Below are 14,507 nucleotides of genomic sequence, written 5' to 3'. Positions count from 1 at the left end.
GGAGGGTTCTGTAACTCGCTTTATAACTAGACTAACTATAAACTCCCCATAAAAGGCCCAAGCCTACAGCTTTCTTGATCATGTGCTCAAGGGTGCAACAGCAGACGTTTCAGTAGGGTGGTCAGCCGAACACGAAACTCCCAGCGTTTGGTTTCCAAGCATGCTTGGTCCTCATTTTATCAGCACAGAAGGGATGAAAGGAGGGGTCAACCTTGCGGAGAATCAAACCAAAGACCCGTGACACGAGAGCCCAAAGCGCTACCACTCAGTCACTGGGCGTCATCGTGAACATATAAGATTTAAAAAAATAACATTTTTTAAAGCTAGAAAGAAATTCTATGGCGTCCTCTTAAAATCTGACAGACTTGTAAATTATCTACTTCTTCCTCGACCACATTATAATATATATATTCCTGAGTAATACCTTTTCTAACAAGCGGCATCTTAAATTTTTATTTAATTTTGGCCCAATCTATTAAAATTTTGGATTTGGTCATATGAAATTACGTACTTTAAAATGTTGTAAAAATATGTATTAATCGCTAGGTATCAAAAACAATAATAAATAAAAATATTTTTTACACAGAATAATGCTTGACTTTTCAGATTTAAGTATAAAATGTTTTATGAGCTTAACAATAAGAATCTCTATTACTTGATTATAAACTTCATACATTTCAAAAATATGTAAATAACAATAAATATTTTTGGAGAGAATAACGTTTTTATTAAGTAATATCTTACCACTTCAGTTTTTTTGGATTGTATTTACTTAATATCGGGATTACTATTTCAGGTACCCCCGCTAAATTGTTCCCAGGGGTACGGGAACAGTTTAGCGGGGGTACGTGTTCTTATGCGAAATAACTTGCAACAAACGAAAATTTCAAAATTAGCCATGCAAATTTACGAAAGTTTATGTACTTTTCTATTGGTTATTTTTTGCTGAGTTTAACAGTTAATAATTAGTAGTGTCAACTGCCAGTTGTGATTTTTAACTTTTGTGCAATTTTTTTTATGGTAAAAAATGCATTCAATTTAATCAGGGGCACACAAATACATTTTTAATTAGGGGTACACAACGTAACGAAAAATTTAGAAAGGGTACACAAAAGTCATAAGTTTGGGAAACACTGATCGAGAATCAAAATCTGTTAAGAAAGAGGCATCTTTAAAAATAATGAAAAATAATTGCTTTTTAATGCAAAATTTTTTAAATGAAATAATTGTCACCACAATTATTTATCATATTGAAGACTACTCTTAAGCGATTAAGATTGTATCTCTTAATACGCAATAAATTCTATTATTAGGTGAAAATTATTAAAGTGCTCCATTTATTATTTTGCGCACTGTACAATACTTAAAAAAAGAAAGAAAGAAAAAACGGATTACCTTGAATAACTTCTGATCTAATAATCGGAATTTTGCGTTTTTGACTAAAGGCTCAAGGGCGCGATCTCAGCTATGCCTATGCTAAGTGCCGACGTCATTTTAAGTTACGAAATCAGACACAAAACCATACTTTTTCTGAATAAACATAATTATTTTACGAATTTGGATTTCTGACTCCCAAAATATAGGGAGTAGCCGCCATCTGGGATGTATGGTTCCAATAGAGAGCGTTCGAAAGTTCGAACCTTTAAATGTCAGTTTTACTTTTTGCGTATTTCGCTACATCTCGAGAACTTTTTAAGCGAATTGTAAAATTTTACAATTATTCACATGCAAAATGCACATTTATAAAATTCGATTATATAAAAATAATCCCATACAAAAATAACTGTTATTTAATATTTATTATTTTTATTTAATTTAATAATAATCGAAAATACGTTGAATTTTAAGGAATACAGCTTTTTACATATTTTTAAATATATTTAAATATTTTATTGTAATTTTACATGGCAAATGAAAAGTTTCGTTAAAATCAGTTGAAAAGTTCATTAAAAATCGAATTTTTAAACAAAAATCGTAAATTTAAAATTCGATTTCTTAGGAACTATTTGATCAATTTTGCTCAAATTTTATATTTTGACATGTAAAAATGCATTCTCTTAAGTGATGTAAAAACTGTGTACCCTAGAATTTATTTACTATAAATTCCTTTTTTATATGAAATTATCTTTGGATAAACGAATTTGGGCAAACATTTTTTAATTCGCTTGCAAATTTCTCGAGATATAGCGAAACACGCAAAAAGTAAAATTAACAATAAAAGGTTCAAACTTTCAACCGCAGTATGAACCAAACTATTGGGACCCTATTTCCAAGATGGCTGCCCCCTATATTTCAAGGGTCAGAAATTGATATTCGTAAAAAAGGGATATGTTTATTCAGAGTAAGTATGTTTTTGTTTCTTATTTCGTTACTTAAAATATCTTCTACACTTATTAATTAACATATTTGAGGCCACTGCTTAAACCAGGGGTCGCCAAACTTTTTTGATCATCGACCCTATATATTTTTCGAAATCTCCATCGACCCCCACAAAAGTAATTTTCTGTTAATTAAAATAAAACTCTATTAGATACTGTGTTTGTACATTTATTTTATGATTTTAAACATTTATTAAAGTAATAGTTCATTGTGTAACAATAGTTTTATGAAAAATATATTAATATTGAAATTTAAATACCTTATTATTAAATGATAAGTAATTATGCATAAGTAGATATAATAAGTAAAGATTTACTGCTTCTTGATCAATGAGATGGGTGTGCCTGGTGTTTTTTTGCAAGGTTCGCTATATTGGATTCAAAATTGATCAATTTTAATTTTCGTCAAAATTGGTCAATTTTGTAATTTTCGTAAAAAAATACAAAGTGTGCTATAGTTTTGTCGCAGGCTGTACTAATCCATATTATTAATGCTTACCTTCCTTTTTGTGCATTGATAATTAAAATTGATATCTAAACCAAACGAATGGTTTTATCGAAACAATAACTAATTATCCAAAACTATAAAAGTTTTAATAGTGACACTGCAAATATTCAACACAGTTTGCAAAGATAGCTGAAACTGCGTGTGATATTTGCATTTGTAACGTCATTGCTCGTCACACGTGACATTTGGACAAGCGCACATATGTATATGACTTATAAAGTGCGCTGAGTTCGTGCCACTGCGCGGTGGTACGTAAATACTTGTTTCACCCCAATAAATATACGTTTATTAATTTATGTTTTATAAAGAAACTGATATTGGGTCAATTATAAAAAAAAATTCACAAATTATACATACTTAATTAGGTATGTGTGATTTGCGTATTGAGAACCGTTTTTTTTCGACCCTTCCGATTCGGATCGACCCCCATTCGCCCCCCTGTCTCAGATCGACCCCCGCTTTTGCTAAATAGACCCCTGGGGGTCTATATAGACCACTTTGGCGACCTCTGGCTTAAACCAATAAGATTGAGTCCTAGAAGGTGAAGATCATAAGTTATTCAGGATGGTCCATTAATTTCTTTTTTTTTTTTTTTGCGCATCGTACATTATATGTAACAAGATGTGTTTCAATGTTCGTCTCTAAATAATAGTTTTTTCTTTTAAAAAAATATAAACTAAAAAATATTGCGGCAATTGTTTTTTTTTTTTTTTTTTTGNTTTTTTTTTTTTTTTTTTTTTTTTTTTTCATTTGATGATTTTTATAATCTTGATCATTTTACAATCGAAAATTGACGACAGAAACTACGAAAAAAATAATAATATAGGTAATACAGAAAAACAGTACAAGACTATTTTCTGATCCTTTCGTGCAGACCAATGGTCATGCTTCTTCGGTTGTCCTTGAAAACATCTTAAAGAAACGCATTGACCTCTCATTTGTCAGGTAACCACTGGAAAAACGAGGTGAAATTGAGATGTTCATTTATGTTTAATTCATGCGAATAAAAAAAAAAGATTCTATCAAAAACATCAAGCGATTTTGAATTCCCTATTTGAACCAAAAATAAAAATTCAAATTAGAAAACGATAAATAAAACACGCCATTTATAAATTGTCTGTTGAAAAAAAATTTATTCTTTTATCATGCATAAGTATTAGTATTAATATTTATGCATATAAAGCTCCTAACTTATTTTGAATATCGAATTAACTTATTAGTACAAGGTGTAAAATTAACTTTAATGCAAGATGTCACAGTATAATAATTAAAAGAAAAATAGAAACCATATCGTTAAATAAATTAAGACAAAATAATGCGAATTAAAATACATAATGTTAAGCAAAACATTATATTTCAATCGTTTCCGGCACAATTTATTATTTCAAAAATCACTTAATTAAAATTATAATTTTGGTAAGCAGAAGTCTAAAATTATAAGTTTTGAGTAAAATATAAAAATTTATGAAATATTTTTCAAAATAAGAGCAAATGCTCTTATTTTGAAAATTATTGCTTAAAATCTGCAAATTTTTCATGTCACGCTAACAGCTCTACAATAAATTGCAATGCATAAATGAAAATTTCTAAATATTCTTATTTAAAGCTTGATGAAAATAGAAATTCACACTTAGACCTTAGCTTTTGGTTCAAAACATTGTACTATTATGCAAAATCTACATACACAAAACGCCAAAGATTTCTAGAGTATAAGATTCTATAATAAATTTTATTTGTAATGTGTGTAAGCGTAAAGATTTTTTTTTCCGAAATCAACGTTTTTTAGAAAATGCATTTAAAATGCAAGGAAATTCTGAAAACAAAAAAGTTGATTAAGTTCTAAAAAGTAAATTTTATTCGCTTTAAAAACATAATTTATTTCATACATAATAAATTTTCGGAAAATTACAACCGGTCAGCGAAGAAATTACTATAAATTCATTTTTATAAATCGAAGATCAAAATTTCAAAGTGTTTTGAAAAGCTAATGAAATAAAAGTCAAAGATGAATAATAATTATAATTATTATTATAATAATAGTAATAGAATTTTTTGTCGAAATAATTAATTTTTACCCTGTCGGTTACTTTAAAAATTAGGAAATGATCTTAAAAACATGTCAATTTGTAATTGTTTGCTAAAAAACTATTTAGAGCGTGTGTTCTTTCCTTTCACGATAAAATATTAATAAAATACTATTTTTTAATTATGTGTAAGATACTTTTCAAACAAAAGATTATAGAACTGGACTAATTGGTTGTAATATTCGAAAAATAATTTTGCACGTGATATTTTTTGATAAAAAAATCATAAAAATGCGAATTTATTTAGGTTTGGAGCGCAATAAGCAACGCGTTATTCATTGTATGCATTATCTGAAATTAATTAACTTTTTGTTTATTTTAATAAAGAGATTAATTACCCAGGTTTGAGGTAATTAGTGATCACTTACAGGATACTCGGTATTACAGAAATGAACGCAAAAATAAATTCGTTTGATAAATTATCAATGTATTTATATATAGCTTACAGAACGTTTATTTTGATATTAATATGCTTTACGAGAAAGAAAAATTGTCATTATTCAACCACGATCTATTGGCCAGTGACCGAAAGGCTTAGTGGAAGAGGGTTTCTTTTTTATCGGTATGGAAAGTTAAAGCACCCGAAATAGCGAAATATCAATATATCTTTTTTGGCGAGAATTAGAAACTGGTACACCATGATTCTTTGGTTTAAAACGATAGAGCATCAGAGCTTAAGTTACATTTTTTTATTCGTTGGAATAAGCTCTACCAGTTCGCTATACTCTTACTTTCCGCACACCAACTCGGGTTGAGAGACTTATAATCTAAACAGAATAATTAGTTTTGAAATTAAATTACTACTTTACCCCGGGTGTTTTTTTCTTCTTTTTTCTCACACTATCATTGAAGAATTGGTTCGCATAGCGGATGTGCGTCTTTTACGTTTTTAGCACTGCAATTTGTAAATTTTTAACTCAACCTTGTAAACAAAAATTATTGAGACAAGAAAAACTTTTTAAAAAAACTTATCAGATTTTAATTAATCATGCATCACTTTCGAATTTTGGCTTTTGATGATTAAACAAATTGCAGTTTTATGTAGACAATCAGTTGGGAATATATGCGGAAAAAAAATATTTTACTCGAATTTAAAAAAAAAAATGGATTCCAAATATAAATAGGCATTGATTGCGTCTAAAAGGTTAAAAATTAAACGAATGCACGACCAAGATGATCCTTCGTGCGATTAAAATAAAACAAAAGATGACAAACAAAAAAATAATAAAAAAAAAATTGTTTACGAATAATTATAAAGATCACCTTACTTATTCCGTTTTTAGAAGTGGACATGCAACGATGCGATCAATATCTGCATCCATTCATTTTTTGGGGACAAACGGAAATTTACAGAGTGGACACAAGATCGCGTTAACAGCTCGAGTGCATCCTAAATTGCTTCTAAAAAGGAATCAACGTCGTTGAGCAAGCTGTAAGTTGAAATGTTAAACTTTCTATGACTAAATTTTTGTAATTTTAATCTTGGATACAGTATTTACTAATTTAGTTAAAATATTTATTAATTTTTAGTCATAATTTTTAATTTTATGTATCTAACTGTACGTACTTTCTAATTTTGATCATGAATGCTATATTTTATTAGTACTGATCTATGGCGTAATATGCTTTCCTCGGCTGAATCATGTATTATATAGCTGAAGAACAAGGTATATTTTGTATTACAGTATCAAATAAACTAAAATAAATATCTATCTATACTGTAATGTACCAATCGTACCTGTACTTTCTCATAGTATTGAAACGATGCAACAATCTTTTTCTCGCGTGTTTAATAAGTCTTTTCTGTGTTTGTGGTTATGGTTTCAATTGTTTTATCACAGCTGCAAGCATAACTTTATCATTATACTATCACCAAATATAATTTATAATTAAGTTTCGATGACTTTCTGATTAGTTAGAGCACTCAAATTTAAACTGGAATTCCGTTTAAGATGAAAATAGAAGTTTCAATCATTTTAGAATTCATAACACCATTTTATAGCCCATCGTTACTTTGACCGTTTTTCGACGATTTTATTTTATAACCGTCGTTGAACAACTGACCCAATTTTGAATTGACAACTATCAATGTTCAACTCCGTAAACCCAACCCAGGCGACAAGGGAACTCCTGGATTAAGTATTGGAACAAACTAGCTTTATTGGAGGACTTTTTGACGGAACTAATCCTTATTCGCGTTGCATGGAGAGGAAAACCACGAAACTCTACCTTGGTTAGCCCGACAACACAGGGTTTGTGACCCATGATCCGTCAACCATTGATGATATTTTTACGTCAACACTGTGGTCGGTTCGAGCAGGGAGCAAAATTCGCATCAACCAGCCACAGCTGGAATTCGAACCTGGTTCACCTCATTGGGAGGCGAATGCGCTGTCGCCTGAACCACCGCGGCGCTTACCGACAATTTTATAACCGTCGTTGAACAGTCGACCCTATTTTTGGCTTACGACTATGTATGTTCAACTCCATCGCCTTGTAATTTTGAGCCCAATCCAAAAGACAAGGAATCTCCTGGATTAAGCATTGGGAGAAATAATGTTATTATGTATGCTATTATACGTTGTTCTACTGTATATTATATTGTATATATATCTTAATGACAAGTCAAGCTAATGCAGCTTGTCAAAAAAATGCATCTGTGTAAAGGACATTTTGGGGAAAAAACAATTTCGCATTTGAATTACGTAGATGAAAACTGCACAAACCTCAAATTATCTTATAACTGTAAGCAATATTTGAACAAAGGAATAGAGACATTTTCCCCCCACGCTTAGAGTTTTGTATTCGTTTATCAAAAGTACTTTGGGTTTAATAAAGTAAAGTAGTGCGAAGTTTTCATGTTTTTATTTTTTGTGCAGATTGAGTTAGTGCTAGTCGTATGAAATTAATATCACAAAGATGATTAGTCTGCGTAGGGACCGAGGGTGTGTGGTATTGGTGATCGTTAAACTGTTCTACCGTAAAGTGCTCGATTTCACGTGTAGGTCGTCTGGCTATCGACGTGGAGGTGCCATCCCCTCTGCAGAGGATCAAAATTGTGATGTCATGTCTTCGGATCATCCTGAGGGATGTTTCCCAGATTGTCGCCAATAGCCCATTGTGCAGCTCTCGTGCGACGTAAATTAACTACAACAACAACAACAACATCACAAAGAGCGAATTTCAAAGATCTAGCTAGCAGCTGACTTGTGAAATGTGTTGAAAACATTTCTTAATAAGTTAAGGTGTTTGAATCGTGTTCTTTATCAAATCGTGTTTTTTCGTTTTTCGGAATAATTAGCTATCGTCGCATGAAATGATGCTTTTTTTGAGAATAATATGCTAGTTTTATAGCTAATGTAAGTTAGTACGCAACTATTCATGACAATTAGATCAAGTTTAGCCTATGTTTAGCCATCGTCTTCTACGTTTATTTTGAAAATGGCGCAAAACGATATTTTCGTTGGCGAAAGAGCTGCGAAAAATCATGTTCATACTAAATAAGACTTACTTATTAAGATAAGAAATTTCTAATTTTTGGCTACGTATTCCTCAGATTATAAGAAAAAAAAAAAAACAATATTGACATTTTGTAATGATCGGAAAAATTAGAGAAAACTAAAAAAATCAAATTAAATGAAAAAAAACTAAATAAATGAATGAAAATGTAAATTTTTTCTTCTTTTTTTCTAGAGGCTATGCTGGAGCAGCTAGGCCGTCTGATTTCAGTTCTTTTCATTATTAATATATGTTCACGGATAGTGGCAGACATCGAAAATAAACAACAACGTTTTCCTTCTTCTGTCAACCACCAGCAGCCATTTTTTAACCAATCAAATGGCATGGAAGAATCGAAGATGAAGGCAACTTGGATTTTTCTGGACAAACCTGCCGAAGAAGCTTTGAATGAAGAGAAGTTAATGAGAATGGCTAATTGGGTATCGCAAGTAACGGCACTCCCGCCACCCATGAAATATCCCAATACCAAAAGACAGGAGACAGAGACAACAAAAGAATGGCAAAAAGGACCAGAGGAGGAAATGAAAGAACCAGCTGGATCTAAGAAACCACCTGGCTGTGCACAGTATGGTCGATATTATTGCAGCTACAAAGAAGATTATCCCGTGTAAGTGGTAGTCAGAAGTTCATCTACAAGAGGAACTATCTCCGCTGATCAGCGAATTTAAATATAATTCAAGTTCTAAAATGATTCATTATATATTAGGTTATTGAGTAAAGTAGTAGATCATTTGGAGTCAAATTTTTAGAATTTATTTGTTTAAAAAGAAAATGGCGAGGTTATAAATGTCTTCAAACAAGAAGTTTAAATTCGCTGATCAACGAAGATAGTTTCCTTATTTTTTAATTAGGACAATAATTTTTTTAAAAAGCATTTTTGAGATGTACTAAAATGCAACAGTTCGCGAAACTTATTCTAATTGTTGTAAATCATGATAGCTTAAAATGATATTACATCACGCAATATTATATTAAACCCAAATAGCATAAGTATATCAGTAATATAAATAGCAATAAAAATAGCAATATAAATAGCAAAATAAATAGTAATACAAATAGCATAAGTATATTAAAATATTATTGTCAATTTTGAAAATATTGTCACATATCATAAAGACGTGTGTACAATATTGAATCCATGTCTGAATTTTTGTAAATTCTTAAAAGCGCCACGAGTTTTTAATTTTCATTTTTCAGTGAAATTGGAACATAATCAGGCTTTAAATATTTATTATTTAATCAAGTAAAGAGAAGTATGATATTTACTTTTAAAAATGAAAAATTCATAATTGTTTAATTAAAATTTATTTCTCTGGCACACTTCCAAGATAAGTTGACTACACCAAAGTATAATTTTATTCGCAATTCGTAAACTATAACTTTAATACGAATGAAATGCTACAATTATTGATATAAATCGCTAAAATGTAAGTACATTATTGAATCTTTTTTTTTTTTTTTTTTNTTTTTTTTTTTTTTTTTTTTTTTTTTTTTTTTTCCTGTCGCTGGGTTGTAATATTTAGTGAAAAGCACGATCTTGAAATAAGTTTTATATTTCCCATTTTAAATTGGAATATATTCCTGCTATATTGCATCTGAAAAATATATTTTAAAATCCAAAATTAAATGAATAATTAAAAATAATTCCTTTAAGCTTATGAAACCTTTTCTGCTGCATCACTAAAAAAAAAAAAAAAAAAAAAAAAAAAAAAAAAAAAAAGACGCAGAAAACACACTAAAGATAGTAATTAATATTTACTTTTTTACTATCCCTCAAAACATTCCTAACATATTATCCTATCTCTTAAACTATTATTGCGTTAAATAGTTTAGTGCGACGCAGTTTTTCTTTGAAGTAGTAGGTAAAATGAAATATTTCTTGATATTGTATCAAAAAATGTATTTTAAAAAAATGAATGCTTAAAAATAATTCCCGACCATGCATGCTTACGTTACATTTTGTCTCCCCAAAAGGTAAAAGAAAGCATAATTTATCACATGCACTAATGTTCTAATCTCTAATGTTTCAGAGACGTGGTGAGCCAAGTAATTAAGTACATGAAATGGCCATTGGAAAAATTATTCAGAGATTTAAAACAACAAAGAATGCCACGAATAGCAGAGAATGCAGACGGTGCTCTAGTGTGTGATTCCATTACCCGTATGATTCGTCCTGGATGGGCGAAGAACAACAACGGCAGATGGGTCGTTATTATCAACACAGAACAGTATGCGCAGTTTGTGACAGAAGTTATATGCAGGTAAATAATTATTCACAGGGTGTTTTGTAATAACTGCTCTTAATGCATGTTTTTAGAATCCTTGTTTAAAAGAAGTAAAAAATATATGCAGCATATAAGTAAAAAATTAATATTTATATAAGGAAGAACAAAATATTTTCAAATCGCGATCCAGCACTTTTGGAAGTTTGTAAGGAAAAAGTAAACATAAGAGTTTGAGGTAACATGATGATAAGCCACAGTTTCAAATTTTTATTTTAACTCACGTTTTTGATAACACCACGATATCCAGTAAGACAATAAAGTGTTTTCTGGGTGTTGTGCTGTTATCTAATGGAAATTCCAAAATAAAAATTGTAAATTATCAAGCTGGAAACAATAATAAGGAATAGTTTGAAGTAAAAATTTCCTCGTTGAAAAAAGTGTGGCTTAACACTAAATTTTCCTTAGCCCATGAAAACAAATTTACTTGAAATAGAACTTAAAGCCTAAAATACTCAATTTCACTGGACAAATCAACTGTTTTTTATGATTTTAACTTTTCCTTTGATATTTCCAGCTCAAATAATTATTGCCCTGATTTCAATTTTTTTTAATCACTTAAACAATAACTTATGACCCATGACAGGCATAATTTTTGAGAATTCTAAAAAGGTGAATTAAACTGCCTAATCACACATTTTCAGGATTTTTTGTATTATGACATTTGAATTTATTCTAAGCTGAAACGTTATCACGCTTTCTGCAGTCTCATGATTGCAAAAACGAAGCGTCATTTTCCTCTTGTTCCATATTTCCACAGCTAGAAAACAGCTACCTTAATAAGCTTCCATGGTAATAAAATGAAATATTACTATTTTTAAATTTAAGCTTATTAAAAGTGAAAAATTTTACAGACGAGATATCTTTTAGTTAAAAATAGAAATCAAGTATTGAAAGCTTTGTGACAAACACACTTTTTTATTCAAGTCATTTATACTATTTCAATATTTAGATTTCTGATAGTATTTGGTGTTACAATATAGTAATGCAACGTCATGAAATATCGATTTTCCGGTTTAACTAATTTACATTGATAAGCATTTTTTTTATTCCAATGAAATTTATCAACAATACGTTCATTCGATATTTATGGTTGTCGACAATTTTAGCGAAAGTGTAGAGTTTGTAATCATCCGTATTCTTTATTTAAAGCTTTTTTGCTATTGACCCCGATATTATTGTTATCGTTTGTTCGTTATTTTTTTGAAAGCATTGTATATCATAATGCGTTGTGAGAATTAAAACATAATTATTGTGTTACTTAAAGAATATCTTTATTTCACAATTTCGTAGCTCTTGTTACTAAATAGCGTCTGAAAGAATGAAAATAGGTGATAAGCTTGTAACATGTTTTTTTATCACAAAAATATCTAAGATGATAAATATTTATATTAGCTTCAATAGTTCACCAACTAGTGGGTGATTTAAGTATGTAATATGTGTACAAGATTGTACACATTGCGCTGGTTCATTGAATACTAGAAGTTTAACAAGCAATACTTTATTTAACAATTGTAAATAATCAAACCAAAATCATTGCACTATTGAAATGGTAGCCACGACTGGCTCAAACAAGAGTTCAAGAGCAACTGACTAGTTCGAAACAATTACAACAGATGGCGTTTCGCTTAAGACTGAACAATATGATTTATGGATATAGAGTAACGCGTGTATTTTCCAAATAAGGTCAAGGTCGAGCTCTTTTTAACGAACTGTGATTTAACGAGAATTCGGATTCAGTAAAGAAGTTGGAAATACTTGGTTAGTACAATATTTAGCCTATTACAGTATAGCTCGCTTTTAACACGTTAACTTCGGTTATAACGATCAATATTTTGTGGCCGAAAAAGAAGAAGTAGACTAGAGAATAATTTGAAAGTTATGCAAGTGTTGTTGAAAATGTTTTCACTTTCGAGATACCTACTCCCGAGGATATTGTAGCTGAAATTTAAGCTGTTTTTTTCTCCTTTTTTTCAAGCTAAGGCAGATGAAAAATATTTATAAAAGAATTTCCAACTGAACTGCCCTGTTAATGTTAGTATTACCAGTGGTCAATACCAGCAATCCTGCTTCGTGAAACCAAGCGAATTTTTAAGGCAGAGAGTGCGTTTCTTGTCTTTCAGTGGCGCCGTCAATGGCCAAGGATACGACTTAAGCCACACACACCTCACAGCCCGTTTTATAAGGCGGACTCATTCGTACTCCATTCACAGATCGTCATCAAGACCCGAATCAGAGAACAATCAGTCTCCAATTCAGTACCCCCAGAGGTATTAATTTGTTATGGTAATTCGGAGGACATTGTGACCCCGAAAGATTTAACGTGCACCAATCAGCATTCAGACAGGATTCGAACTCCCGTTCTCACGATCATGAGCCCAACGTCCTACCAACCAGGCTATTCCGGACCTTTGAACTGCCCTAACATTGCTAAATGGTTTTACAGTGCGTTACAGTTTCACAGTAGAAAAATTGCAAACTTTTTTCGAAAGTAAGAGTTCCTTTGACAATGTCTTTCGGGCCTTAAATCTTATTTAAAAAGCAATAACACAACAAAAATGCAATAATATAATTCCAAGCAAATTAGCTAATTGCTTCTGTTCTGTACAGTAATAAATTATGTAAGAACTGTATTTTTAATTCAGTGACAACTTTTTCATGTACGAACTTTTACGATTTTTTCGCGAACATTTTAATGAGAACTCGGTTATAACGAGCGAACATTGCGACCCCTTCGTGTTCGTCATAGGCGAGTTCAACTGTGTTTGAAAATTATAAAATTAAGTATTATAACTGGGATAATGATTGCTATTCTCTTTTTTTATAGATACGATAATTCCTACTGCAACTTTGTACCACCATGTTATCAAGCAACCTGCCAACAAAGATACAACACCCAGACGTTATTGGCGATAGATCCATATAATCCACACAAAGGACCATTTCTTTCCAAGTTCCTTTTCCCTTCCTGCTGCGTTTGTTATGTGCCCAAAGTTAAATTTGATAAAAACAGTGACGATTATTGAAAATATGAAAAACAGGGTGTTTCTTAACGGTCACCCTTAATACATATTTCTCGAATCTTAGTAAAAAATGAAGTCAAAGAAATATGCACGTTTGGAGTTGCAATTTAATGTAAAGCTATAGGATAAAAATGTCATCAAAACTTGACGAATCACTACTGAGGAAGGCTAAATTAAAAAATTTCAGGTGAAACTAAGAAAAGGTGAAAAGTGATTGTTAGTTTCATACGGTAAGCTGGTTTTGATCCTTCCTTCCTCAATAGTGAATCGACAAACTTAGATAGTTTTTTTTTCATAGCTTAAATATTTTGTGATTCCTAATCTGCATACTTTTTGGACTTTATTATTGAGAAAGATTCTAAAAATATATATTAAAGATGGTCATTACGGCACAGCCTTCATATTGTCCGTTTTTAAGACAATATATTTTAAGTAAATGTATTAAAATATAGCAGTTTTATGTTTATTTAATTTATTTTATAACCGAATTAGCTAACAGCATGTAATATTTATGTAAAATAATTAGATTAGGAAGAGCAGGCTCTTAGATTGTTGTATTTTACTTTTAAATAAAAAAAGTTTATGAAATCTCAAGTTAGATTTTAAAATATAATTGTTATATGTTATTATTTGAATTTAAAATATAATGGTATACATTGGTTTTAATTACTAAAAAAAAAATCTAAACGTTCCTACAACACCTTGTTGTGGTC

At 30.5% G+C, this 14,507-nt stretch overlaps 1 protein-coding gene across 1 annotated transcript; it reads left to right on the top strand.

Moving 5' to 3' along the window:
- The first annotated feature begins 6,271 nt into the window (after window positions 1-6,271).
- LOC107455421 (neurotrophin 1) lies at window positions 6,272-14,388 on the top strand. Its single transcript, XM_016072977.3, has 4 exons — window positions 6,272-6,402; window positions 8,664-9,096; window positions 10,520-10,750; window positions 13,599-14,388. Exons 2-4 carry the CDS (start codon window positions 8,669-8,671, stop codon window positions 13,795-13,797), a joined length of 858 nt encoding a protein of 285 aa, XP_015928463.1. The 5' UTR covers window positions 6,272-6,402; window positions 8,664-8,668; the 3' UTR covers window positions 13,798-14,388.
- The last annotated feature ends 119 nt before the right edge of the window (window positions 14,389-14,507 follow it).

This window comes from Parasteatoda tepidariorum, chromosome 3 (assembly GCF_043381705.1).
Source record: "Parasteatoda tepidariorum isolate YZ-2023 chromosome 3, CAS_Ptep_4.0, whole genome shotgun sequence".
NCBI classification, from domain to species: domain Eukaryota; kingdom Metazoa; phylum Arthropoda; class Arachnida; order Araneae; family Theridiidae; genus Parasteatoda; species Parasteatoda tepidariorum.
This window is presented reverse-complemented; position numbering and strand designations above follow the sequence as displayed.

Bases quoted from the DNA above. Each gene is read 5' to 3' on its own strand.
- LOC107455421 (XM_016072977.3), top strand. From the start codon at position 8,669: ATGCTGGAGCAGCTAGGCCGTCTGATTTCAGTTCTTTTCATTATTAAT. The intron at 9,097-10,519 runs GTAAGTGGTAGT...CTAATGTTTCAG, and splicing joins TACAAAGAAGATTATCCCGT to AGACGTGGTGAGCCAAGTAA. The intron at 10,751-13,598 runs GTAAATAATTAT...CTTTTTTTATAG, and splicing joins GTGACAGAAGTTATATGCAG to ATACGATAATTCCTACTGCA.